This window comes from Oncorhynchus mykiss, chromosome 2 (assembly GCF_013265735.2).
Source record: "Oncorhynchus mykiss isolate Arlee chromosome 2, USDA_OmykA_1.1, whole genome shotgun sequence".
Taxonomy (NCBI): Eukaryota; Metazoa; Chordata; class Actinopteri; order Salmoniformes; family Salmonidae; genus Oncorhynchus; species Oncorhynchus mykiss.
In genome coordinates, this window is record NC_048566.1 from 77,012,471 (window position 1) to 77,039,961 (window position 27,491).

Here is a 27,491-nt window from a genome sequence, read left to right on the forward strand (position 1 = left end):
TGAGTCCTCCAGATCAGAGGCAGTAGGGATGACCAGGGATGTTCTCTGTTTAGTGAGTCCTCCAGATCAGAGGCAGTAGGGATGACCAGGGATGTTCTCTGTTTAGTGAGTCCTCCAGATCAGAGGCAGTAGGGATGACCAGGGATGTTCTCTGTTTAGTGAGTCCTCCAGATCAGAGGCAGTAGGGATGACCAGGGATGTTCTCTGTTTAGTGAGTCCTCCAGATCAGAGGCAGTAGGGATGACCAGGGATGTTCTCTGTTTTGTGAGTCCTCCAGATCAGAGGCAGTAGGGATGACCAGGGATGTTCTCTGTTTAGTGAGTCCTCCAGATCAGAGGCAGTAGGGATGACCAGGGATGTTCTCTGTTTAGTGAGTCCTCCAGATCAGAGGCAGTAGGGATGACCAGGGATGTTCTCTGTTTAGTGAGTCCTCCAGATCAGAGGCAGTAGGGATGACCAGGGATGTTCTCTGTTTTGTGAGTCCTCCAGATCAGAGGCAGTAGGGATGACCAGGGATGTTCTCTGTTTTGTGAGTCCTCCAGATCAGAGGCAGTAGGGATGACCAGGGATGTTCTCTGTTTTGTGAGTCCTCCAGATCAGAGGCAGTAGGGATGACCAGGGATGTTCTCTTGATAAGTGAGTGAATTGGACCACTTTCCTGTCCTGCTAAGCATTGAAAATGTATGGAGTTAAAAGTACATTATTTTCTTTAGGATACATTCCTAAAGAAGTAAAAGTAAAAGTAGTCAATTAAAAGTAAAAGCAGTCAAAAATATAAATAGTAAAGTACAGATACCTAAAAAAAACTACTTAGTTAGTATTTTTACTTAAGTACTTTACACCACTGCAGAAAATTTCAGAAAACATATAGTCTGCCTGAGAGTCTTTTCTTTCAGTGGGTTATAATATTTGTAGTTTAAACCGTTCAAAAGATGTGTAGGAAGAAAACAGAGACTGCTTTTCCGAGTTTCTCTCGTGACCCCAAATTTAAATCTGGTGACCCCACATGAAGTCGCTAGTTTGGGATACTCTGGACTGAACTGACGGCTGCTGGTAAAATAAAGAGAGATGCCAAAGGAGTGTGCGAGAAAGAGTGTGTATTTTGAGAGGGGAACTCTCACCCAGTTTGAATGGGGTGGAGAGAAAGCCAGCACTAAGACTGGACCTACAGGCCAACTTTCCAGAGCCCTCCATTACTATACTCCAATCAGTTACCTTCCCTCTCCCCCCATGGTATTAGTATTCATTGTGTGTGTGTGTGTGTGTGTGTGTGTGTGTGTGTGTGTGTGTGTGTGTGTGTGTGTGTGTGTGTGTGTGTGTGTGTGTGAGAGAGAGAGATAGAGACAAGACAAAACAGAGAAGGAACAACAATTATAGTGCATGTGGGGGAGAGCCAAAAAGAAGAAAACAGAGAAACGAAACTGTCTTTCTCAAATATCACACAGTGTATGATATCTCAATCACCCAAAATACCTCAATAATCCAAACTGGCATCCATGTGTCTCCACATACAGGCATGCCGTCATGGTCATGTTCAGCACTTGGAGCACCTGCTGTTTTACGGAGCCGACATGACTGCTCAGAACGCCTCTGGAAACACCGCCCTTCACGTCTGTGCCCTCTACAACCAGGTAACACACTGGTCCATATTGGCGGGGAGGGTTGTGTGTGTGGGTAAGTAGTGGTATAGAGGAGTTTGATAAATATGTGTGAGTGTGAATGCATCTGTGTGTTAAAGCTGCGATTTGAAACGTTGCTATCACTTACTCTGTCAATATGTCCACTCAGGCAGTGTCTTGCTGCTTGAAGACTTTTGAGTGGACAGACTGGCAAACTGAATGTAACTGACAAAAAAAACTACCTGTAGTCCTTTCGGTTACCAGAATTGTATTTGTGACATTGCTGAAACTTTTGAAAAACTAGATGATTACTTGTAGGATAACTAATAAATTAAAATCAAATCCAATTGTATTTGTCACATGTGCCGAGTACAACCGTGTAAATATATTACTTACAACCCCTCAACCAACAATGCAGTTTTAAGAAAATAGAGTGATAGAATTATAAATAGAGAAAATATTTACTAAATAAACTATTAAAAAATGTAATTAAAAAAATAACAAATAAAATAACAATAATGAGGCTATATACAGGGGGTACCGGTACCGAGTCAATGTGACGGTCAGATCACGGTCCACTCTGACCAGAGTGAAGCCGGCCAGCTCCACTTTTCTGTTCTGGACTCTGTCATCCAGCCAAGTCTCAGTAAATGCCAGCAAACAGGCCTCCCGATATTCGTGTTGGAAGCGCAGATTCACTGACAACTCATCCGTTTTCCCCCTCAGTGACTGGGCATTAATCAGCAAGGTGGTGGGTAAGGGGAGTTTGTTCTTCATTTTTTAAAGTCTTTGTCTGATTCCCCCGCGTTTTCCACGTTTGCATTTGGGTTTGTGATCCACTCGCAGACAATCAGGTATTAGATGGGCCATTGGGATATCCATCGCGTTCGTATTTGAGTTGCATTGTAGTAATTGGATTCCGCTGCCAGCAGTGTTTTCATTATTTAGTCCGTTCGTAGCGGGTATGTACACGATCAACAAGATCAGTCCAACACCCCACCACTGTAAATCCATGGTTGGCAGAATGTTTGTTAACTAAGTGTACAAATTAAAAACATAAGATAACGTCACACACACTGCAGGTTGCAACAGAGCCGCGCCCCTCCTCTATTCTGGCAAGGTAGACGGAGATGTTGTTGTCCTGGCAGCACACTGCCAAGTCTCTGACCTCCTCCCTATAGGTTGTCTCATCACTGTTGGTGATCAGGCCGATCACCGTTGTGTAGTCAGCAAACTTAATGATGGTGTTGGAGTTGTGCTTGGCCACGCTGTCGTGGGTGAACAGGGAGTACAGGAGGGGACTAAGCACACACACCTTAGGGGCCAGGGTGCTGAGGATCAGCTTGGCAGATGTGTTGTTGCCTACCCTTACCACCTTGGGGCGGCACGTCAGGAAGTCCAGGATCCAGTTGCAGAGGGAGGTGTTTTATCCTAGGGTCCTTAGCTTAGTGATGAACTTTGTTGGCACTATGGTATTGAACGCTGAGCTGTAGTCAATGAACATTATCCTCGCATAGGTGTTCCTTTTGTCCAGGTGGGAAAGGGCAGTGTGGAGTGCGATTGAGATTGTGTCATCTGTGGATCTGTTGGTGTGGTATGCAAACTGGAGTGGGTCTAGTGTTTCTGGAATGATGTTATTGATGTGAGCCATAACCAGCCTTTCAAAGCACTTCACGACGTGAGTGCTATGGGGCGGTAGTCATTTAGGTAGGTTGCTTTTGCTTTCTTGGGCACAGGGACTATGATGGTGTGTTTGAAACATGTAGTTACATTACAGACTCGGTCAAGGAGAAGTTGAAAATGTCAGTGAAGACAATTCCCAATTGGTTCACGCATGCTCCGTCTGGCCCCTCGGCCTTGGGAATGTTGACCTGTTTTAAGGTCTTGCTCACACTGGCTACATAGAGCATGATCACACCGGAACAGCTGTTGCTCTCATGCATGCTTCAGTGTTGCTTCCCCAATGCAAGCATAAAAGGTATTTAGCCTATCTGGTAGGCTCGCGTCTGAGTTTCCCTTTGTGGTCTGTAATAGTTTGCAAGCCCTGCCACATCTGACGAGCGTCAGAGCTGGTGTAGTATGATTCATTCTTAATCCTGTATTGACGCTTTGCCTGTTTGATGGTTCATCTGAGGGCATAGCAAAGACTATCTTATAAGCGTCCGGATTAGTGTCCCGCTCCATGAAAGTGGCAGCTCTAGCCTTTAGCTCGGTGCGGATGTTGCCTGTAATCCATGGCTTCTTTTTGGGGTATGTACATACGGTCACTGTGTGGATGACGTCATCGATGCACTTATTGATGAAGCCGGTGACTGAGGTGGTATATTCTTCAATGCCATTGGATGAATCCCAGAACATATTCCAGTCTGTGCTAGCAAACAGTCCTGTAGCATAGCATCCGCGTCATCTGTTAAGCAGGAATCAGGAGGATAGAATTATGGTCAGATTTGCCAACTGGAGGGTGAGGGAGAACTTTGTACACATCTCTGTGTGTGGAGTAAAGGTGGTCTAGAGTTTTTCTTCCTCTGGCTGCACATGTGCCATGCTGTTAGAAATGAGGTAAAACTGATTTAAGTTTGCCTGCATTAAAGTCTAGGAGCACCACTTCTGCATGAGCATTTTCTTGTTTGCCATGGCCTCATACAGCTTATTAACTGTGGTCTTAGTACCAGCATCGGTTTGTGGTGGTAAATAGACGGCTATGAAAATTATAGATGAAAACTCTCTTGGTAGATAGAGTGGTCTACAGCTTATCATGAGGTATTCCACCTCAGGCGAGCAATACCTCGAGACTACCATAATATTAAACACCAGCTGTTGTTTACAAATGGACACACAACCCCACCCCCAATCTTACCGGATGTAGCTGTTCTGTCCTACCGATGCACGGAAAACCCAGCCCTGTAAATTATTTGTGTTGTCGTTCAGCCACGACTCAGCCATGACGAAACATAAGATATTACAGTTTTTAATGTCTCGTTGGTAGGATGGTCTCAAACAGAGCTCATCCATTTTATTCTCCAGTGATTGCACAATGACTAATAGAATGGATGACAGAGGCGAGTTACCCACTCGCTGACAAATTTTCACAAGGCACCCTGACCTCCGCCCCCTGTATTTTCTTATTTTCGTCATGCGAATTATGGGGATTTGGGCCTTGTCCTGGAGCAAAATTATATCCATCGCGTCTGACTCATTAAAGAAAAAATCTTCATCTTCGCTGTTCTGATATCCAGAAGCTATTTTCGGTCATAAGAGATCTTAGCATAAACAGTATGTACAAAATAAGTTACAAACAATGCGAAAAAACACACAAAATAGCACAATTGGTTAGGAGCCCGTAAAACGGCGGCCATCCCCTCCGGCGCCATTCTTCTTATCCAAAAAGGTTGTTTGCGGAAAAAATACTTTGACACCTTTCTGTTTTCTCAATGACATGCAAATCTGCATTGAGAAAAGGTGCACGTTTGAGTTTGTTCACCCCTGAGCGAGTCTGACCACAAGTAAGCAATGAGCTCAATCAGTTCTCCATGACAACAAAAATATAAACCACAAAGTAAGCTAATAAGTCCTTAGTCTTTGGGTTATGTTTAGGTAAAACAATTAGTCTAATCTATATTTCCAAGTCCTATTCTTGAAAATCCTAGTGGTATTGTATCAATTTTAATGACTGGAAATCTGACAGACTTCTGTTTTTATTGTAAAAATATAGCCTAATTGTTTTATTATCTGTATTGAAGTAGAAAGCAATAGGTTAGAAACCTACATAACCCATAAAGTAAAATGCAACATGCATTTATCGACAGCTATGTAAACTCTAACATTGATTTATCCTGCAATAGATGTCGTTCATTTGGTAATATTAATTTTTGTCTTCTTAAGGGGAAAGTAATCCAAAAGTAACTGAAAGTAATCACATTAGGTTAATGAGTTTGGGGGTCATCCAACAGGTATGTTACTGGTTGCAATTTTGGACTGGTAATTAGTAACTGTAACAGATTACATTTAGAAAGTAACCTACCCAACCCTGGTAGCGAGCACGTGAGAGATACGATTGATAAGATCAAGTGAGAGAATGAGACATTGAGTGCTGGGATTGGGAACTGAGGCTTAAGTGACTCATTGAAAAGCCATGGCTCAGGTGCTGAGAGCCGAGTCCTACTGAGTTGTGGGGTTGTTTCCCACATGGGCCACATCTACTGAATATGACTTTGTCTAAAAATGTGTTGCTAAGATTTCTGTCTGTGAAATGCACATACATGTACATGTGACACACACATGCACGCTGACCTGTTTCAAAGGCTCTAGAACACTGAGTGTACATGCACACAAAATTATGTCTGAGGGGGGTTAGAGGATGAGAATATCAATACTTAATCTAGAGTACTGTTTGTAACACATCCACGTGACTATGTTCTACTACTGCCTGAAGAGGGAGGGAGGGGTGGAGGAGCAACGAAGGGAAAAAGGGAGAGAGAAAAAAAGAGGGATAACTTTTGTTTTGGTTTTAGGGGAGTTAGATTATTGACTGGTGCTTTTAAGACATAAAATGCCATAAAGTGGCATGATGCAAATGGTAGCCTTAAAGAACACAGATTTGAGTCATGCTAATGAATATTCATGGTCAAATGAACAATTTTGGGGAAAATGTTTTGCTCCTCCCCATCATAGACACTGTCTCTGCGGTGTCCTATTGTCAGACAGGTTTCATCCCTCCAGTGTTTAGAGATCCAGGAGGCCACCGCTGGGCAGATCGATCACAGCGACAGAGCTTCTGAGTGGGGCTTAAGGGACTGAACATGGGGGGCGTCTGCATGATGATCCATGAATCAACAGAGAGACACACATTCAGTGACAGAGATCCATATGAGAGAGATGAAGAGGGAAAGGATATGGAGTGAGAAAGACAGTTAGTGGGATAGAGAGTAAAAGAAAGGAGAGAACCAATCAAAGGAGACAGGGAAGAAAACATTTGGATAAAAGAGAAGTATATGACAGACTGCTTCCAGATTGATGTATCAATTAAGAGACAGTCAGTGAGAAGTAGACTGGTTAATGAGCAGAGAAGACTGGTTAATGAGCAGAGAAGACTGGTTAATGAGCAGAGAAGACTGGTTAATGAACAGATTAGACTGGTTAATGAGCAGAGAAGCCTGGTTAATGAACAGAGTAGACTGGTTAATGAGCAGAGAAGACTGGTTAATGAACAGATTAGACTGATTAATGAACAGAGAAGCCTGGTTAATGAACAGAGTAGACTGATTAATGAACAGAATAGACTGGTTAATGAGCAGAGAAGCCTGGTTAATGAACAGAGTAGACTGATTAATGAGCAGAGAAGCCTGGTTAATGAACAGAGTAGACTGATTAATGAACAGAATAGACTGATTAATGAACAGAAGAGACTGGTTAATGAACAGAGTAGACTGGTTAATGAACAGATTAGACTGGATAATGAGCAGATTAGACTGGTTAATGGGCATATTAGACTGGTTAATTAACAGATTAGACTGATTAATGAACAGAATAGACTGGTTAATGAGCAGAGAAGCCTGGTTAATGAACAGAGTAGACTGGTTAATGAGCAGAGAAGACTGGTTAATGAACAGATTAGACTGATTAATGAACAGAATAGACTGGTTAATGAGCAGAGAAGACTGGTTAATGAGCAGAGAAGACTGGTTAATTAACAGAGTAGACTGGTTAATGAGCAGAGAAGACTGGTTAATGAAAAGATTAGACTGATTAATGAACAGAATAGACTGGTTAATGAGCAGAGAAGACTGGTTAATGAGCAGAGAAGCCTGGTTAATGAGCAGAGAAGCCTGGTTAATGAACAGAGTAGACTGATTAATGAGCAGAGAAGCCTGGTTAATGAACAGAGTAGACTGGTTAATGAACAGAATAGACTGGTTAATGACACCAGTAGAGAGTGGGGGTCGAGGGAACAGTGGGGTGGGAAGCTCAGGGGGGTGGGAGGCCAGTGGGGAGGACCCCCTCAGTGTTTAGGGGAGTGATGGAGCAGAGACACAACAAACTTAGAATTGGATAACAAGAACACAGATGTTAACCTCTGAATCATGCCAATTAATAAAGTGGAGCCTATGGGATAATAATGATGACAGAAACCTATGAGTTTGTATTTTGAATTTCGTGGTCACTAATTGAGATTTGTTGTTGGAAGTAGATTCACAAATATGTAATTTCTTTTTGCAAGCTTTTCATCATGATGTGTGAAAAATGTAACAACGGTCGCAAACTGGTAACTGCTGTGAATCACTTGCAGATTTTTTTATCGGTGCACGCTTGGAGTTCTGTTGTCACATTACCAAGAGATTCATAATAACGTTTTATACATTTGTAGAAAGAGATTTGCAAGTAAACAATTGGTTTGAGCAACTCTAGGGGCAGCATACTGCTGCAACCGTGGATGGAGGGTCCATCAATCAAATTTTAGGAAGTAGCTTGAAAACAAAGAGAAGTCATTTCTACAAAGTGACGATGTTACTTACTGTTGTGAATGAGCCTATACAATTTAACCTGATGACTCCTCCAGTCCCCAGACAGAACTCTGGTAACACTGAAACAAGAAAGATCAAGAAGCGGAAGAAGAACATGGAGAGTCCTCAACCGCAAGCAGCTAGAGAGCAGTAAAACACACTCAAGGGCAGGGGGGAAGTGACAGGTACAGGTAAACTGTATACATATGTTCCTCTGCTGTGGGGCCATCTTATATGGTGAAACCCCCTTCAAACTCAAGCCCTGGGATGGAGCTGGTGGAGTTGCTTGATGGCACGTGGGCCATGGAGCAGATGACACCACGGAATGTCGTCACATATGAAGGAAACAATGTGTTACCGAACACTGTGTAGACATCATATGTAAAGGAGACAATGTATTTTGTGTAACTTTGCTTAGATGTCACGTGTATGTGTGAGGGTGTGTTGTGTGGCTGTAGTCAAGGGAGTTATGGGCTTGGGCAAAACTACATAAATACCAATGTAAAATATCAGGAAAGGAGATTTGGGGAAAGACAGATCAGGAGCTGATTGATCGATAAGAGAAATGACTGTGCCTCATCAACCTGGCTAAAGCTTTCGACTCTGTCAATCACAACATTTTTATTGGCAGACTCAACAGCCTTGGTTTCTCAAATGATTGCCTCGCTTGGTTCACCAACTTCTTGTCCGATAGAGTTCAGTATGTCAAATCGGAGGGCCTGTTTTCCGGACCTCTCTATGGGGGTGCCACAGGGTTCAATTCTCGGGCCGACTCTCTTCTCTGTATACATCAATGATGTCGCTCTTGCTGCTGGTGATTCTCTGATCCACCTCTATGCAGACGACACCATTCTGTATACTTCCGGCCCTTCGTTGGACACTGTGTTAACTAACCTCCAGATGAGCTTCAATGCCATACAACTCTCCTTCCCTGGCCTCCAACTGCTCTTAAATGCAAATAAAACTAAATGCATGCTCTTCAACCGATCGCTGTCCGTACCTGCCCACCCGTCCAGCATCATCACTACTCTGAACGGTTCTGACTTAGAATATGTGGACAACTACAAATACCTAGGTGTCTGGTTAGACTGTAAACTCTCCTTCCAGACTCACATTAAACATCTCCAATCCAAAATGAAATCTAGAATCGGCTTCCTATTTCGCAACAAAGCATCCTTCACTAATGCTGCCAAACATACCCTCGTAAAACTGACCATCCTATCGATCCTTGACTTTGGCAATATCATTTACAAAATAGCCTCCAACACTCTACTCAGCCAACTGGATGCAGTCTATCACAGTGCCATCTGTTTTGTCACCAAAGCCCCATATACTACCCACCACTGCGACCTGTATGATCTCGTTGGCTGGCCCTCGCTTCATACTCGTCGCCAAACCCACTGGCTCCAGGTTATCTACAAGTCTCTGCTAGGTAAAGCCCCACCTTATCTCAGCTCACTGGTCACCATAGCAGCACCCACCCGTAGCACGCGCTCCAGCAGGTATATCTCACTGGTCACCCCCAAAGCCAATTCTTCATTTGGCCGCCTCTCCTTCCAGTCCTCTGCTGCCAATGACTGGAACGAACTGAAAACAATTCTGAAGCTGGAGACTCTTACCTCCCTCACTAGCTTTAAGCACCAGCTGTCAGAGCAGCTCACAGATCACTGCACCTCATCTATAAATAGCCCATCCAATCTACCTCATCCCCATACGATATTTATTTATCTTGCTCCTTTGCACCACAGTATCTCAACTTGCATATTCATCTTCTGCACATCCTACCATTCCAGTGTTTAATTGCTATATTGTAATTACTTTGCCACCGTGCCTATTTATTGCCTTACCTCTCTTATCCTACTTCATTTGCACATGCTATATATATATTTTTCTACTGTATTATTGATTGTATGTTTGTTTATAATGCTGCTGCATTATAATTGCTATATAACAAATCTATAAAATCCATCAGTTGTGAAACCAAAAGAGAAGTGTTACTGGTTTTCATTAACTATACTAAACAAAAATATAAAGTGTTGTTCCCATGTTTCATGAGCTAAAATAAAATATCCCAGAAATTGTCCACACACACAGAAAGCGTATTTCCCTCAAATTGTGTGCACAAATTTGTTTACATCCCTGTTAGTGAGCATTTCTAATTTTACAAGATAATCCAGCAACCTGACAGGTGTGGCATATCAAGAAGCTGAATAAACAGCATGGTTGTTACATAGGTGCACCTTGTGCTGGGGGAAAATAAAAGGCCACTTTAAAATGTGCAGTTTTATCACACAACACAATGCCACAGATGTCTCAAGTTTTGAGGGAGCGTGCAATTGGCATGCTGATTGCAGTCCATTAATTGGCATGCTGAATGCAGTCCATTAATTGGCATGCTGAATGCAGTGTTAATTTATTTACTGTTAGCAGTAGATTTTAGAGACTTTGGTGTTACGTCCAACTCGGCCTTACAACCGCAGACCTCGTGTAACCACGCCAGCCCAGGACCTCCACATCTGGCTTCTTCCCCTGCGGGATTATCGGAGACCAGCCACCCGTAGAGCTGATGAAACTGAGGACCATTTCTGTCTGTATGAAATCCCTTTTGTGGAGAAAACTCATTTTGATTGGATTGGCCTGGCTCCCCAGTGGGTGGTCCTTTTGGAGGCCCGTGGCCAGACCGTATTGTGGGCTCGAGTAGGAAAACAAAGGGGAGCTTGAGGGTTACTATGTAAAAAGGACACTAAAGGAGCACTGGGTGTCTATAGTTTCTCTTCTACCCAGATGAAGTGCTGAACCCCTGCTTTCAGTTAAGAGTTCATCTTAATTCATTTTAACTGAAACCCTATACCCAGGACTTAGCGAGTGTGTCCGGTCAATTAGATAGGGAGGACCAGGAGTTTGAGATTTTGGCGCACTTATAATAAATAGTGTAACCCCGTCTTGGAACGTGTCTTGCGTGAACGGCAAGAAATCACACAGTAGGAGCCACACCACGTAATAAAATAGGACAGAGCGGACTATGAATAAATAATGGATTGCTTGTTGGTGTTGTACATAAAAATAGCCCCCACTGACGTGTAGTATATCATGTCACAAACTACCCCTGAAGTGTAATCAGTAGGAATGTCACGCTCGTCGTTGGAAGCATACTCGGACCAAAGCACAGCGGGATCTGGGTTCCACATATTTATTGAAGTGGAACTTTGAACAAGACAAAATAAAGAAAGATGAGAAATGAGATGTAAATGAAGTGCTCAAAGGTAATAACACAAAAACAAGATCCCACAAAACACAGTGGGGAAATGGCTGCCTAAATATGATCCCCAATCAGAGACAATGATAAACAGCTGCCTCTGATTGGGAACCATACCAGGCCAACATAGAACTAAACAACCTAGATAGGAACACCCCCCCTAGTCACACCCCAACCTAACCAAAATAGAGAATAAAAAGGCTCTCTATGGTCAGGGCGTGACAAGGAAGGAGTGAGCTAACCTCTGTGGCAAGGAGGGATAGACCAAGAGGGGTGACCCGGTTGATAAAGTGGAGCTTAGGGCTCCACTGTTAGCTCAGCTCAGGGTAGGAAAAAACAGGGAAGCCGCCTCACCGGGAAAGAGGCTCATTCAGCGGGATAATCCAGGCCTAAAACGTGAAGTGGGAGTTGACCCAACCTGTGAGGTCAAGAGAAAGGGAAGGGAAAGGGGGATTCTAGTCAGTTGTACAACTGAATGCATTCAACTGAAATGTGTCAGAAGATCCACAAGCAAAGACTACCCTCGCATGAATGAAGATAGTAGGTCCGTCAGGGAGGCGGCCCGTACCAATCACCTCGACATTACTTCTCCGTGCAAAGTACTAGAATAAAACTACTTGAAGGTAATCATCTATTTTATATGTGTACATCCATTTTTGGGATTAAAGGCATGACAGTAGTTTAACATGTAAAATATAATGGTACATTTCAGACTAAATTGACAGCAGCTAATGTTAGCTACTGTACTTAACTAGCTTTACTATCAACTGGCTAGCTTCATCAGACAGCTTTAGATGCAAAGGGAAACAAATATATTATTTGCTAGTTGACCATCTGATTGATAAAGTTGAGATAAATGCCATTTGCTAGCTAGCTAAATGTAAAGTTGTTATTGGAGTTTATTCACAACAATTGATATAACTAGATCCACACATGTTATTCTCTATCTATTCAACTTACTTAATACAGGTACCATGTCATTTTGTTAATCTATGCTGGTTTGTCATCTGATTTCCAGGAGCCTGACAGAGATACGGGCCTTCGGAAGGTAATCAGACCCCTGACTTTTTCCACATTTTGTTACTTATTCTAAAATTTATGAAATTGCTTTTTCCCCCATCAATCTACACACAATACCCCATAAAGACAAAGCAAAACAGATTTTTGGAATTTTTTGTTAATTTATTTTAAAAAACTAACTGAAATATTACATTTACATAAGTATTCAAAACCTTTACTCAGTACTTTGTTGAAGCACCTTTGGCAGTGATTACAGCCTCGAGTCTTCTGGGGTTTCTCCCATTCTTCTCGGCAGATGCTCTCAAGCTCTGTCAGCTTTGCTGCACAGCTATTTTCAGTTCTCTCCAGAGATGATAGATCGGGTTCAAGTCCAGGCTCTGGCTGGGCCACTCAAGGACATTCAGAGACTTGTCCCGAAGCCACTCCTGCATTGTCTTGGCTGTGTACTTAGGGTTGTTGTCCTGTTGGAAGGTGAACCTTCACTCCAGTCTGAGGTCCTGAGTGCTTTGAAGCAGGTTTTCATCAAGGACCTCTCTGTACTTTGCTCCGTTCATCTTTTCTTCGATCCTGACTAGTCTTCTAGTCCCTGCTGCTGAAAAACATCCCCACAGCATGATGCTGCCACCGCCATGCTTCACCGTATAGATGGTGCCAGGTTTTCTCCACATGTGACCCTTGGCATTCAAGCTAAAGAGTCTTGGTTTCATCAGACCAGAGAATCTTGTTTCCATGGTCTGAGACTCTTTAGGTGCCTTTTGGCAAACTTCAAGCGGGCTGTCATGTGCCTTTTACTGAAGAGTGGCTGAAGAGTGACTTTACTGAAGAGTGCTGCATAGATAGATGGTTGTCCTTCTGAAAGGTTCTCCCTTCTCCCCGATTACTCAGTTTGGCCGGTCGGCCAGCTATAGGAAGAGTCTTGGTGGTTCCAAACTTCTTCCATTTAAGAATGATGGAGACCACTGTACTCTTGGGGACAGTCAATGCTGCGGCTATTTTTTGTACCCTTCCCCAGATCTGTGCCTCGACACAATCCTGTCTCGGAGCTCTACGGACAATTCCTTCAACCTCATGGCTTGGTTTTTGCTCTGACACGCACTGTCAACTGTTGGACTTTCCAAATCATGTCCAATCAATTGAATTTACCACAGGTGGACTCCAATCAAGTTGTAGAAACATCCCAAGGATGATCAATGGAAACAGGATGCACCGGAGCTCAACTTTGAGTCTTATAGCAAAGGCTCTGAATACTTATGTATATAAAGTTTTTCTTTGTTTTATTTTTAATACATTTGCAAAAATGTCTAACAACCTGTTTTCACTTTGTCAATATGGGGTATTGTGTGTAGATTGCTAAGGAACATGTTTCATTTAATCAATTTTAAAATAAGCCTGTAATGTAACAAAATGTTTAAAAAGTCAAGGGGTCTGAATAATTTCCGAATGCACTGTAGATACAACCATAGTCCAAGGCAGGAGTGGGCAGGAAATGTCCCTACATCCACGTTGAGGCCTGCTACAGGCAGGTACATGTCAGTGTCAGTAAGTAATGCATTTTTTATTTAAATATACAGTGGGGAGAACTAGTATTTGATACAGTGCCGATTTTGCAGGTTTTCCTACATTCCAAAGCATGTAGAGGTCAAATTTTTATCATAGGTACACTTCAACTGTGAGAGACGGAATCTAAAACAAAAATCCAGAAAATCACATTGTATGATTTTGAAGTAATTCATTTGCATTTTATTGCATGACATAAGTTTTTGATCACCTACCAACCAGTAAGAATTCCGGCTCTCACAGACCTGTTAGTTTTTCTTTAAGAAGCCCTCCTGTTCTCCACTCATTACCTGTATTAACTGTACCTGTTTGAACTCGTTACCTCTCCACAATGGCCAAGACCAGAGAGCTGTGTAAGGACATCAGGGATACAATTGTAGACCTGCACTAGGCTGGGATGGGCTACAGGACAATAGGCAAGCAGCTTGGTGAGAAGGCAACAACTGTTGGCGCAATTATTAGAAAATGGAAGATCAAGATGACGGTCAATCAACCTCGGTCTGGGGCTCCATGCAAGATCTCACCTCGTGGGGCATCAGTGATTATGAGGAAGGTGAGGGATCAGCCCAGGACTACACGGCAGGACCTGGTCAATGACCTGAAGAGAGCTGGGACCACAGTCTCAAAGAAACCATTAGTAACACACTACACCATCATGGATTAAAATCCTGCAGCGCACGCAAGGTCCCCCTGCTCAAGCCAGCGCATGTCCAGGCCTGTCTGAAGTTTGCCAATGACCATCTGGATGATCCAGAGGAGGAATGGGAGAAGGTCATGTGGTGATGAGACAAAAATAGGGCTTTTTGGTTTAAACTCCACTCGCCGTGTTTGGAGGAAGACGAAGGATAAGTACAACCCCAAAAACACCATCCCAACCGTGAACGACTGCACCGTATTGAGGGGAGGATGGATGGGGACATGTATCGTGAGATCTTGGCCAACAACCTCCTTCCCTCAGTAAGAGCATTGAAGATGGGTCTTGGCTGGGTCTTCCAGCATGACAACGACCCGAAACACACAGCCAGGGCAACTAAGGAGTGGCTCCATAAGAAGCATCTCAAGGTCCTGGAGTGGCCTAGCCAGTCTCCAGACCTGAATCCAATAGAAAATCTTTGGAGGGAGCTGAAAGTCCGTATTGCCCAGCGACAGCCCCGAAACCTGAAGGATCTGGAGAAGGTCTGTATGGAGGAGTGGGCCAAAATCCCTGCTGCAGTGTGTGCAAACCTGGTCAAGAACTACAGGAAACGTATGATCTCTGTAATTGCAAACAAAGGTTTCTGTACCAAATATTAAGTTCTGATTTTCTGATGTATCAAATACTTATGTCATGCAATAAAATGCAAATTAATTACAAAAAAATCATACAATGGGATTTTCTGGATTTTTGTTTTAGATTCCGTCTCTCACAGTTGAAGTGTACCCATGATAAAAATTACAGACATGCTTTGTCAGTAGGAAAACCTGCAAAATCAGCAGTGTATCAAATAATTGTTCTCCCCACTGTATATAATACTCCACTCATAGTGGAGAAGCCCTATGCATCATAAACCTGTCTACTCCTGGAGTAACTCACTGTCAGAGATTCATTAGATGATTTGGCAGGAGGCCCTGGGCCAATGGGAGGTCAGGGTTGAGGGCTTAGGGGGAGTGAGAGGGAAGTTAGACATAAAGACTCAACTTGAACCACAGAGTAAGAATAACTTCAAACCAAATATATGTCCAGCACAACTGTTTGGTCAGGAAAAACACTGTTCCCCGTTTTTAATTGGTTGAAGGATAGTCTGCAACTTTCCTGAAGGACAGCCCAACACAACCCTCTCCCCCAACACACACTTCCCTTTGAAAGTTGCTGTGTCTTTTACGCATCCATTTCTGATTGGAAGGCACCCATACAGTCCTCTTTCAATTGCATTCAGTACCTCTATTAATCTCTCTACATTTGTTACAGAGGGAATATTCCAGAGCCTTCTGACCAACTCCTGGAGATCTCTCCAGAACAGATAAGTAAGCTCTGCTGGTGGTAATATACTTTATGCACTATGTAAACCTCATTTACTATGGCTGACTGTCTGTGTGATGACATGTAGCATATTATCCAGGGCCATTGGTTGGATTTTCTGTACTCACTCCAAAACTCATGCTATTTCCTCTCACTAAAAGTCTCCAGAAAAACGAACGCGTCCATCCCCCTATCCCCAGGTGAGTCTACTGGGCCATGGAACTCTAGAGCAGCACATTAAAAAAACCTGCCCCCCTGTTGCCACCTATCAGCAGACAGTTCCCTGAGGAAGGATGAAACTCTCAAGGACAATGGACAAATTTGGTGGATGATCACCAAACGGAATAAAGTTTTGTATAAACTACTCATGTTTGTTTTTTAAAAGTGGTTGCAAAACAATACATTTTTCAGCCTGTTTTTCAAATGTTTTACTAACTACTATGCTAACTTAAACATCTAACAACATGCAGACTTTCTCCATCAAGAAAACACCTGGTGCTTATGACTCAAAGGTCTAAAATCAATGCAAGTCTCATGTTCAGGGTGAATACATTCTGATTCATGTATATAAGACATCACACAGGTGCACCAAGTACCATATATATCCCAGACAAGCCTGAAGAATAGGACAAATAGACAAGTGAATGTAAGTCTGCTCTTGTGTCTGTAGCAATTTGTATGAATGAGTGGTAACATAAGATACATGTTGGCGTGTTAAATGGTTAAGAGACATTGATAAGGAGACTCTAGCTGCAGTGTCAGGTAAGGTACCAGTAAAGGCCCTAGTATTCAGTCATCTGGAAGCAGATGTCACCATCCAGGCCCATGCCACAGCATGCAGAGGCCCGATTGTGAGATGACAATAAACACATTATGTACCTTTCATCACTAAAGCCGTGTTAGCATTTACTGCACATGTTGCTAAACAATCCAACCATTTTGTTATTGATATAAATGGGCAATTCACATACAATAAAGTTCATGAGCGTTGACTATAATACCTCTAGGGTCCTGTGGTTGTCTGGCAGCATTTCTGCTTTCTAGTTATCTTACTCCCTCTCCACCTGAAATGCAATAACAACAAAAACATGAATAACAATAAGCCTAGTCAGTCAGTAATTTTCTAACTTGGCTAAATTAAAAGCACTAATGTAAATGTGCACAAGTCTACTCAGCCAAATTATACCAAAACAATACAGACTATTTGCAGGAGGGGCATTATCCTGTCACCAATTAATCAATAAACTGGCAGTGGAACGAAGTTCTCAAAAGTCAATAACAAGTCTTTAAAATATAGCTAGCAAATATATATATATATATTTCTAGAAATCGAACATTGTTAGCTACATTGATGATGTTGGGAATTTTTCCCATAGCAGTTTCAATTTAACTTAGCTAACAAGCTACATGTTGACAGCTATATAATTAAGCAATAAGGCCAGAGGGGGTGTGGTATATGGACAATATACCACGGATAAAGGATGTTCTTAGGCACGACACAAGGCAGAGTGCTAGAACACAGCCCTTAGCTCTGGTATATTGGCCACAAACCCCTGAGGTGCCTTATTGCTATTATAAACTGGTTACCAAAGTAATTATAACAGTAAAAATAACTGTTTTGTGATACCCATGGTATACCATGGCTTTCAGCCAATCAGCATTCAGGGCTCGAACCAACCAGTTTATAATCTCAGTGCAAGAGGCGTCACTGGTTCGATTCCAGGCTGTGTCACATCCAGCCGTGGTTGGGAGTCCCATAGGGCGGTGCATAATTGGCCCAGCGTCGTCCGGGTTTGGCCGGGGTAGGCCGTCATTGTAAATAACTGGCTTGCCTAGTTAAATAAAGGTTAAAATAAAATATTAAAATATATAATGGTATTCATATCAACTTTATCAATCAGATAGTTAACTAGCAAATATATTTGTTTTCCCCTAGCATCTAAAGCTGCCTGATAAATCTAACGTTAGCCAGTTGATAGTAAAGCTAAATAATAAATGCATTTCAGAAGCCAGCTAGCTAAAGTTAATTTAGCTGCAGCCAATAGATTTCCTCTGAAATGTATCACTTATATTTCACATGATAAACATATTACTGTCATGCCTTTTCACAAAACATGTATGCACACATAATAAAGAGATGATTACCTTCAAGTAGACTGTTTTATTCTAGTACTTTAGGCCGAGTAACGTTAATAATATTACTTTGTAAAAATGACTTCTCCTCTTCAAGCTATTTCCTGAGATTTGATTGATGGAGCAATCCAGACAATGGTTGCAGCAATTAGGCGGCTGTGGTTTTGGCTGATTGGTCAGGAGTAAAAAAGGTCCTGCCCCTATTGCTGCTCAAACCAGTATTCATTACTTGCGAATCTCTTTCTAAAAATGTACTAAACTTTCTACAATCTTACGAATCTCTTGGTAGTGTGACAACAGTGACAGAACCCAAGCGTGGACTTATAAAATAAATGATGCTTGCAAATCTTATTGAATGTATTCAAATGTGAAGTTACAAGTTTGCGACCGTTGTTACATTTTTCACACATCATGATACAAGCTTGCAAACACGTTTGCAAATCTTACTTCCAACCACGAATCTCAATGTGAGACCACGAAATTCACAATACAAACTGGTTCTGTCATCATTATTATCCAGGAGCCCAGGTGGAATCAGGCACCTGTCAGACAGGAACATATTGGAAATGTGATTGTATCTTACATTCTTTTGACAATGGAGCCCTCTATAAAGCTGTTGAATTCTGTATTTAAAACGGAGTCTCCTGAATGATTCATCCATTTAGTAAAATGCAGAGCTTTTAGATTGCTTTTAGTGACGGTACTTTGGGGGAACTCTACTCCTCTGGAGTTGACCTGCTGATGTTCAGTGTATATCATGGTAAAGAAACGTGGAGAGGAAGTCTGCTCGATTCTTAATGGTTTCCTGTAATATCACTATGGCTGCAAGCAGGAAGACAGATGTCCCTCTCTATAATTGGTCTCCTGGAGCGTTTGTGCATTTGTGTGTGTGTGTGTGTGTGTGTGTTTGTGTGTGAGTGTATATGTGTGTAGACTGTATGTATGTGTGTGTTGTTGTAAATTGAGAGGCAGCAGTTGATGCATAGGTTTTCTACTGCCATTCATTTCCCCATTCCAAATAAAAAGAGCATGCACACACACATACAAATCAAATCAAATGTATTTATATAGCCCTTCGTACATCAGCTGATATCTCAAAGTGCTGTATAGAAACCCAGCCTAAAACCCCAAACAGCAAGCAATGCAGGTGTAGAAGCACGGTGGCTAGGAAAAACTCCCTATAAAGGCCAAAACCTAGGAAGAAACCTAGAGAGGAACCAGGCTATGTGGGGTGGCCTGTCCTCTTCTGGCTGTGCCGGGTGGAGATTATAACAGAACATGACCAAGATGTTCAAATGTTCACAAATGACCACCATGGTCAAATAATAATAATCACAGTAGTTGTCGAGGGTGCAGCAAGTCAGCACCTCAGGAGTAAATGTCAGCTGGCTTTTCATAGCCGATCATTAAGAGTATCTCTACCACTCCGGCTGTCTCTAGAGAGTTGAAAACAGCAGGTCTGGGACAGGTATACACACACTGAACAACCACTGCCTCTCTTTCTCTCCATCCCATAATTCCCTTCTCTGTTTCTCCACTCACCTCTCTCTCTCTGTTTCTCCACTCATCTCTCTCTCTCTGTTTCTCCACTCATCTCTCTCTCCCTGTTCCTGCTTTATCACCCCCTGTCTCTCATGTTTCACCCCTGTCAGCCTTCTTCTCTTTAATGGATACTTTCTCATTCCCAGTAGATTATCCTGCTACTGCTAGAGACTCCTGCCTAAGGGAGAACAAAACACAAACACAAACACACACACACACACACACACACACACACACACACACACACACACACACACCACACACCACACAACACACACACACACAACACACAACACACAACACACACACAGCCCACCTCTATGTGTATTAACCACCATAGCTAATTCACTGTCAGAGACTTAATGGGGTCATTAGCTAAAGTTTGCTCCTCACCTTTAAGTGTAAAGTAAAAATAAAGACATCTAAATGCCTTTAAAAGAGGCCACCCCCATGCTACGCTTTACAGCAGCTTTACAACATGAGAGAGAGAGTACTGTAGACTACTTTATCACCGAACTCAACCCAGAGTCTCCCAGAGCATTGTCAGCCCACTGACACTCCTATTGGATCACAGCAACTGTTTACTATTAAGAAATGCTATAGATTGGAAGGAGCGTTGTGTACAAACATACCAAAAACTATTGTCAAACAACAAATTCAACCCTTTTTAGGGGACAAAATGTTTCACTGCAATAGTGAAGGTGTAGATCTGGCAGTAGAAAGCCTAAAGTATATTTGATCTTTCAGCTTCCCTATCAAATCTAAAATGTCAAGCAGACAACAAAAAAAGAAAATGAACAATGATGACAAATGGTCAAACTGGACAGAAATATGCTAAGGAAAAAGAATGAACAACATGTCAGAAATCAGCTGAATGTAATGGAAGAATCCATAGAATCAAACCACTTCTGGGAAAATGAGAACACACTAAACAAAACAACAACACGAACATGAGTTATTTATCTCCAATCTTTTTGTCCATTTAACAACGAGCAAACAGCAAACACATATACACAATCAATTACAAATCTTAGAATCAACTATTATTAAAGACTACCAGAACCCACTGGAGTCTCCAATTACATGTAATGAACTACAGGACAAAATGCAAACTCTCCAACCCAAAAAGCCCTGGGATGTTGATTATTTCCTAAACTAAATGATAAAATATATGGACAACATAAAATTGGCTATGCTTAAACTCTTTAACATTATCCTCAGATGTGGCATCTTCCCCAATATTTGAAACCAAGGCCTGATCATCCCAATCCACAAAAGTAGAGACAAATTCGTCCCCAATAACTACAGTGGAATATGCGTCAACAGCAACCTCTGGAAAATCCTCTGCATTATCATTAACAGCAGACTCCTACATTTCCTCAGTGAAAAATATGTCTTATGCAAATGTGAAATTGGCTTTTTACCAAATGACCATATGACAGACCACATATACACCATGCACAACCTAATTGACAAACAACAACAATTGACAAACAAACCAAACCAAAAACATGATTTGGTGATCTCAAAAAAAGCTTTTGACTCAATTTGGCATGAGGGCCTGCTATATAAATGGATGGAAAGCGGTGTTGGGGTAAAAACATATGTCATCATAAAATCAATGGACACAAACAACAACAAGTGTTTGGTTAATAAAATTGGTGGGGACGACGTCCTCAATGCACTTATTGATATAACCAGTGACTGATGTGGTGTACTCCTCAATGCCATCGGAAGAATCCCAGAACATATTCCAGTCTGTGATAGCAAAACAGTCCTGTAGTTTAGCATCTGCTTCATCTGACCACTTTTTTATAGACCGGGTCACTGTTGCTTCCTGCTTTAATTTTTGCTTGTAAACAGGAATCAGGAGGATAGAATTATGGTCAGATTTGTCAATTGGAGGGCGAGGGAGAGCTTAGTACACCTCTATGTGTGTGGAGTAAAGGTGGTCTAGATTTTTTTCCCCTCTGGTTGCACATTTAACATGCTGGTAGAAATTAGGTAAAACGGATTTGTTTCCTTGCATTAACGTCCCCGGCCACTAGGAGCGCCGCCTCTGGATGAGTGTTTGCTTATGGTGGAATACAACTCATTGAGTGCTGTTTTAGTGCCAGCCTCGGCCTGTGGTGGTATGTAGACAGCTACGAAAAATACAGATGAAAACTCTATAGGTAGATATTGTGGTCTACAGTTTATCATGAGACGCTCTACCTCAGGCGAGCAAAACCTTGAGAGTTCCTTAGATATCGTGCACCAGCTGTTGTTTACATAAGTTCATAAGCCCCCGCCTGCCTGTGTCTTACCAGAGGCTGCTGTTCTGTTGATAGAGTGTATAACCCGCCAGCTGTATGTTCTTAATGTCGTCGTTCAGCCACGACTCGGTGAAACGTAAGATATTACAGTTTTAATGTCCCGTTGATAGGATATACGTGCTTTCAGTTCGTCCCATTTATTTTCCAGCGATTGAATGCAGACTGGAAGGCAAGGGCAGATTAGCCACTCGTCGCCTGGTCCTCACAAGGCATCCCGATCTCTTTCCGTGAAACCTACCTTTCCTTTTCCAGCGAATCAAGTGGATCTGAGCCTGGTCAGGCACCCGTAGTATATCCCTCGCGTCCGACTCGTTGAAGAAGAACTCCTCATCCAACTTGAGGTGAATAATCCCACTTCTGATGTCCAGAAACTCTTTTCAGTCATAAGAGACAGTAGCAGCAACATTATGTTCAAAACAATTTAAGAACAATGCGAATAGACAAACAAAATAGTATGGTTGGTTAAGAGCCGATAAGACGGCAGCCCTACCCTCCGGCGCCATCTTTTCCATAATCTGTTGCTTCTGTCCCCAACCAAGGACGGCCTACAACAGTACCTAGATCTTCTGCACAGATTCTGTCACACCTGGGTCTTGAAAGTGAATCTTAGTAAAACAAAAATATTGGTGTTCCAAAAAAGGTCCAGTTGCCAGGACCACGAATACAAATTCAATCTAGACACTGTTGTCCTGTAGCACACAAAAAACGATACCTACCCCGGCTTAACATCAAACCCTTAGGTAACTTCCACAAAGCTGTGAACAATCAGAGAGTTGAGGCATGAACATAAAATTCGACATCCCAGTTAGGATCTGGTAAAAAATATTTGAATCAGTTATAGAACCCATTACCCTCTGTAGTTGTGAAGTTAGGGGTCCACTCACCAATAAATAATTCACAAAATGGGACAAACACCCAATTGACACTCTGCATGCAGAATTCTGAAAAAACATCCTCTGTGTACAACATAAATACCCAAATAATGCATACAGAGCAGTATTAGGCCGATACCCGCTAATTTGCCAGCTGGTTTAGGGGCTCAGTTCACAAACGCAAACAGACCCCACAGAGCCCCAGGACAGCAACACAATTGGACCCAACCAAATTGTGACAAAACAAGATAATTATTTGACACATTAGAAAGATTCAACCAAAAATACTATCTGGCCCTAAACAGAGAGTACGCAGTGGCAAAATACCTGACCACTGTGACTGACACAAAATGAAGGAAATCCTTGACTATGTACAGACTCAGTAAGCATAGCCTTGCTATCGATAGAGGCCGCCATAGGCAGACCTGGGCCGAGAGAGAAGACAGGCTATATACCCAGTGCCCACAAAATGAGGTGGAAACTGAGCTGCACTTCCTATCCTCCTGCTAATTATATGACCATATTAGCAACACATATTTCATACAGACCCACAAAGAATTTAGAAACACACCAAATATTGACAAACTCTGTTAGGCGAAGTGTCGCAGTGTGCAGTCACAGCAGAAAGATGTGTGACCTGTTGTCACAGGAAAAGGGCAACCAGTGGAGTACAAACACCATTGCAAATACAACCTATATTTATTTGTATATTTATATATTTTCTCTTGCCATTCATACTTCAACTATTTGCACATTGTTAAAACACTGTACATAGCCAATAACATGACATTTAAAATGCCGTTATTCCCTTGAACATTTTGTGAGTGTAATGTTTGCTGTTCATTTCTGATAGTTTTTTTTACTGTTTGTTGTTTTTCATTTGCTTTGGAAATGTAAACATACAGTATGCATTATGTTTCCAATGCCAATAAAGCACATTTGAATTGAATTGAAAATAGAGAGAGAGAGAGAGAGAGAGAGAGAGAGAGAGAGAGAGTACTGTACAAGCGTCTAGTGATTAGCTAAGCTAACTGCCGGAAGGGTTGCTAGCATTAGCATGAAGTGATTATAGAGCTATTATAGGAAAGGCACTGCATTATTGAACCACCTTGTTAGTTAAAGGAAGATGTGTGGATTCCTCATTTCTCTCTGCTTACCTTTAAAAAACACACAAACTCTGACTATAGGTTCCTATAAGATCAGTGTAAAATGAACAGAAATGTGCGTTCCTGTGAGTGTATATACAGTATGACTCAAAAGGCTCCAGGAAGAGAGCAGCCACAAGTTTGGTTAAGGTCAATCATAGCGCTATTAATTCTATTCATACCCTGCAAACACATAGCCCTTCCCCTTAACCCATGGACCACTCTGGAGAGAGGGAGAGGACTATACATGTACACACAGCCCCAATGATATAGCATTGGGGCTATATCACACATTCACACAGCAACATACATGTTATGTAGGCTATGAATGGAGGGAGAGAGGATGGAAGAGGAGGGTAATGGAAAGACATTTCTGAGAGGGAGAGAAGGAACGAGGAAGGCTCTAGCATTAAAGGATGAATGGAGGGAGGAAGTGAGCCTCTCTTTCTCTCCCTCTCTGGTCAGTGTAATTATCAGACTTAGCACTGTTGGGACCAATTTAGAGAACAGAGCTGGCACTCACTGGAGCCTCATATATATTCGGTGTGTGTGCGCATGTGTGCTTGTTCGTGTGTGTTCTGATGAATTGAACATCCATATGCAACCAAAATACCAAAATTTCACAACTGATCTAACTTGTCTAACAAAAGTATCCAATTCTATCTCTTCCTCTTTCAGGATAGTTGTACCAGAGTTCTACTGTTTCGGGGAGTGAATAAAGAGATCAAGAACTACAACAGCCAGACAGCCTTTCAGGTGAGACTCCCCATCCTTCAGCTGGCCTCTATCAGACATTACATTCTAGTTATACCGTAACCATATGCCATGAGGACAACTTTGTGTGACTTAACATGGAAAAAGTTTTTGCAACTCTTGGAGGTCAAGGGAGCTCAACAATATCTGTATATTTGTTCTGTGATAACTACATGGCATAAAGGCAACTCCACTTGAACACTGTTTCTGTACTCTGGCCTGCCTCTGTGGCAAGCTGTGTGATTAAGCTTGTGACAAATTGACATTAACACAGATTTCCTCAGTACATCAATGTTCATTTGTTTGTACACAGGGCTATCTGGCGCCACACACCACCAGCACACTCACATGTACACGTGCACGCATTCACATCCACACGCTCACACAGTGCCAGAAATCAGAAACACACGCTGCTGTCAGACATCTGTTACAATCAGCCTTTTAATGAAGGGATGCCAATGTGTGAAATATTAATCAGACAGAGAAAGAGAAAGAGAGAGAGATGGAACCATAGAGTAATGCAAATTAAGAGGGGGGAGATAGAATTAGTGATGGACATGTAGTCTGAAAAAGATGATATTGAAGGATGGAGGGAAGGTGGGAGAGAGAAAGTGCTTTGAATGGAATGTGTTCCCCTGTCACCTGTAGTTTAGAGTAGATGTATTGTACGTCTGATAATTGGTTCCCAAAAGTTTTCTTGAAACAACAGAGGCTGATGTTTATTCCAGACAGACTCTGGGACAGCAGCTTTCAGCAGGGTTCTGTTCTCTCCCAATGAGAAGGACAGCTTCCAATGGGAGCCTTGTTTTACAGAACACTCATATTGAGAAGTTGAGAGTTGGGAACGGAACAAACACACATTTGACTTATGCTTCTCCTCCCCTTCCATCCCCTCTTCTCTCCTCCCTCTCTCCTCCTCCAGGTGGCCATTATAGCAGGAAACTTTGATCTGGCTGAAATCATCAAGATCCACAAAGTGTCAGACGTTGGTGAGTAGACTACAGTACATGCCATGGGTATGTGGCTAACAGGAGGTGGTCACTGGACTCTAATGAATGAATCTAGACTGAATTACCCTGACTGATCTCCCATAGTGGTGTCAGAGGGTTAGAGAGCCCTCAGCACTCGGACTATAGCCACTGTAATCACCCAGTCAGTAATGATTCCTGATTATGTGCACTTGCTCTGTGTAATTCAGGGTATTGGGTGTCAATCTGCTATGTGTGAATAGTCTGCCATCTAGTGTTTGAAGGAAAGATTATACCAGATTCCTAATTTAATGCAGTAAGATGTTTTCTTAACTCAATACCCTCGGCAGTGCCTTAGGCATAAATGCATACATTGTCATGTTGATTAGGCCAGCAACATGTTGTGTGTTCCTCTCCCAGTGCCTTTCAGGGAGACCCCATCCTACACCAACCGTAGACGTGTGTTGGTGGGAGGACTGCCCTCGCCCCGCTCCCTGCTGCGCTCCGCTAGCGACAACAACCTCAACGGGGACAGCAGTCAAGGTCTGGGTCAAGGTCTGGGGCAGGGTCACGGTCGACAGGGTCAGTCTCCTGTCCCCTCTCTGAGAAGCCTCCCTGCACTGGGACAACACCAACAACATGCCAGCCTGGGGGAGGTGAGAGACAGAGAGAGAGAGAAAGAGACAGAGACAGAGTGTGTGTGTGTTTGCCTTTCTGCGTGTTTTGGGACAGAGATTTATGGAATGTGTGTGTAACAGACTGTGTGTGCTGTGTGTGTGTGTTATATTCCAGACTCGTCATGGAGAGATGCCAGACAGCAGTCTCCAGAGCACAGGCAGCTCTCGCTCCTCCCACTCCCGCTCTCCCTCGCTACACAGTCATCTGCATGAGGGCGATCAGGGCATCAGGAAGACACACGGACACCCTCTAGGACACGTCCCTCGAGGACGGCTCAGGTGAGACAGACAATCAATCATATATTTAATATTCTGCTCCTTGGGGGACAATGAACTGTTCTGGGTCTGATCTGAAAGGAAAGCTCCTCCTCTCTTCTCCTTGTCATTGTCTCTCCAGTATGGGATAAATTGAGCAGATTACTAATGCTGAGGTTCCTAACCATTTTATTGTGATCATGTGTCAGTCGTACTGACTCAGTACATGATTAACACATAGCTTTATGCTTCTCCTATAGAACACTGTATGTGTGTATGCGTTTCTGCAAGTGTGTGTGTGTGTGTGTGTGTGCGTGCGTGCATGCGTGCGTGCCCTTATTCTCCAGATGCAGCAGCAGTTTGATGTCTGACATGGGAATTGCATTACAGACACGACTATAGCCCTCTCTCTATTTGTAATACCCTACTGTCACTTCACTCCATCCATCACACATGCTGCTAATCAGACCTCTATCTCTCGCTCGCTCCATCTCTCTCTCTCTCTATCTCTCTCTCTCTCTCTTCGTCCCACCCTTTGTCTCAAGAAGGCCACAGTAGTAAAGCAGCATCAGTGTGTTGAACTTGACACCCTGTTGGTAGAGGTAGTGTAGCTTGCCTGTATTTGAATGTACTTCTGTCTGCACAAAGAGGTATAGTAATACCTTCCTTTTCAGTACATATAATATGCTTACTGAGACTCGCGTATCAGTAGTAGTTAGACTGAGGGAGGTACAGAAGGAGGGATAAAGAAAGGCACAGATAGAGGGAAGTAGAGGTCATTTCCCTGATGTGTCCTGTCCTAGATGCCTATCTGTTCTTTTCTGTTATTCTTTTGCTGTAATTAGTCATGTTTATCTGTGTAAGAAGTGACAGGTCTGGA

General features: G+C 42.6%; 1 protein-coding gene across 3 annotated transcripts in view; it reads left to right on the forward strand.

Annotated features, from left to right (window-relative positions):
- The window catches only part of LOC110502025 (SH3 and multiple ankyrin repeat domains protein 3-like), a 296,396-nt gene that overhangs the window by 149,022 nt on the left and 119,883 nt on the right, over window positions 1–27,491 (forward strand). For all 3 annotated transcript variants that reach the window (XM_036955942.1, XM_036955945.1, XM_036955949.1), the window contains 5 exons: window positions 1,515–1,631; window positions 24,637–24,714; window positions 25,634–25,700; window positions 26,100–26,335; window positions 26,472–26,635. In XM_036955942.1, coding sequence (XP_036811837.1) covers window positions 1,515–1,631; window positions 24,637–24,714; window positions 25,634–25,700; window positions 26,100–26,335; window positions 26,472–26,635 — 662 coding nt within the window. The remainder of the gene's footprint in view (window positions 1–1,514; window positions 1,632–24,636; window positions 24,715–25,633; window positions 25,701–26,099; window positions 26,336–26,471; window positions 26,636–27,491) is intronic.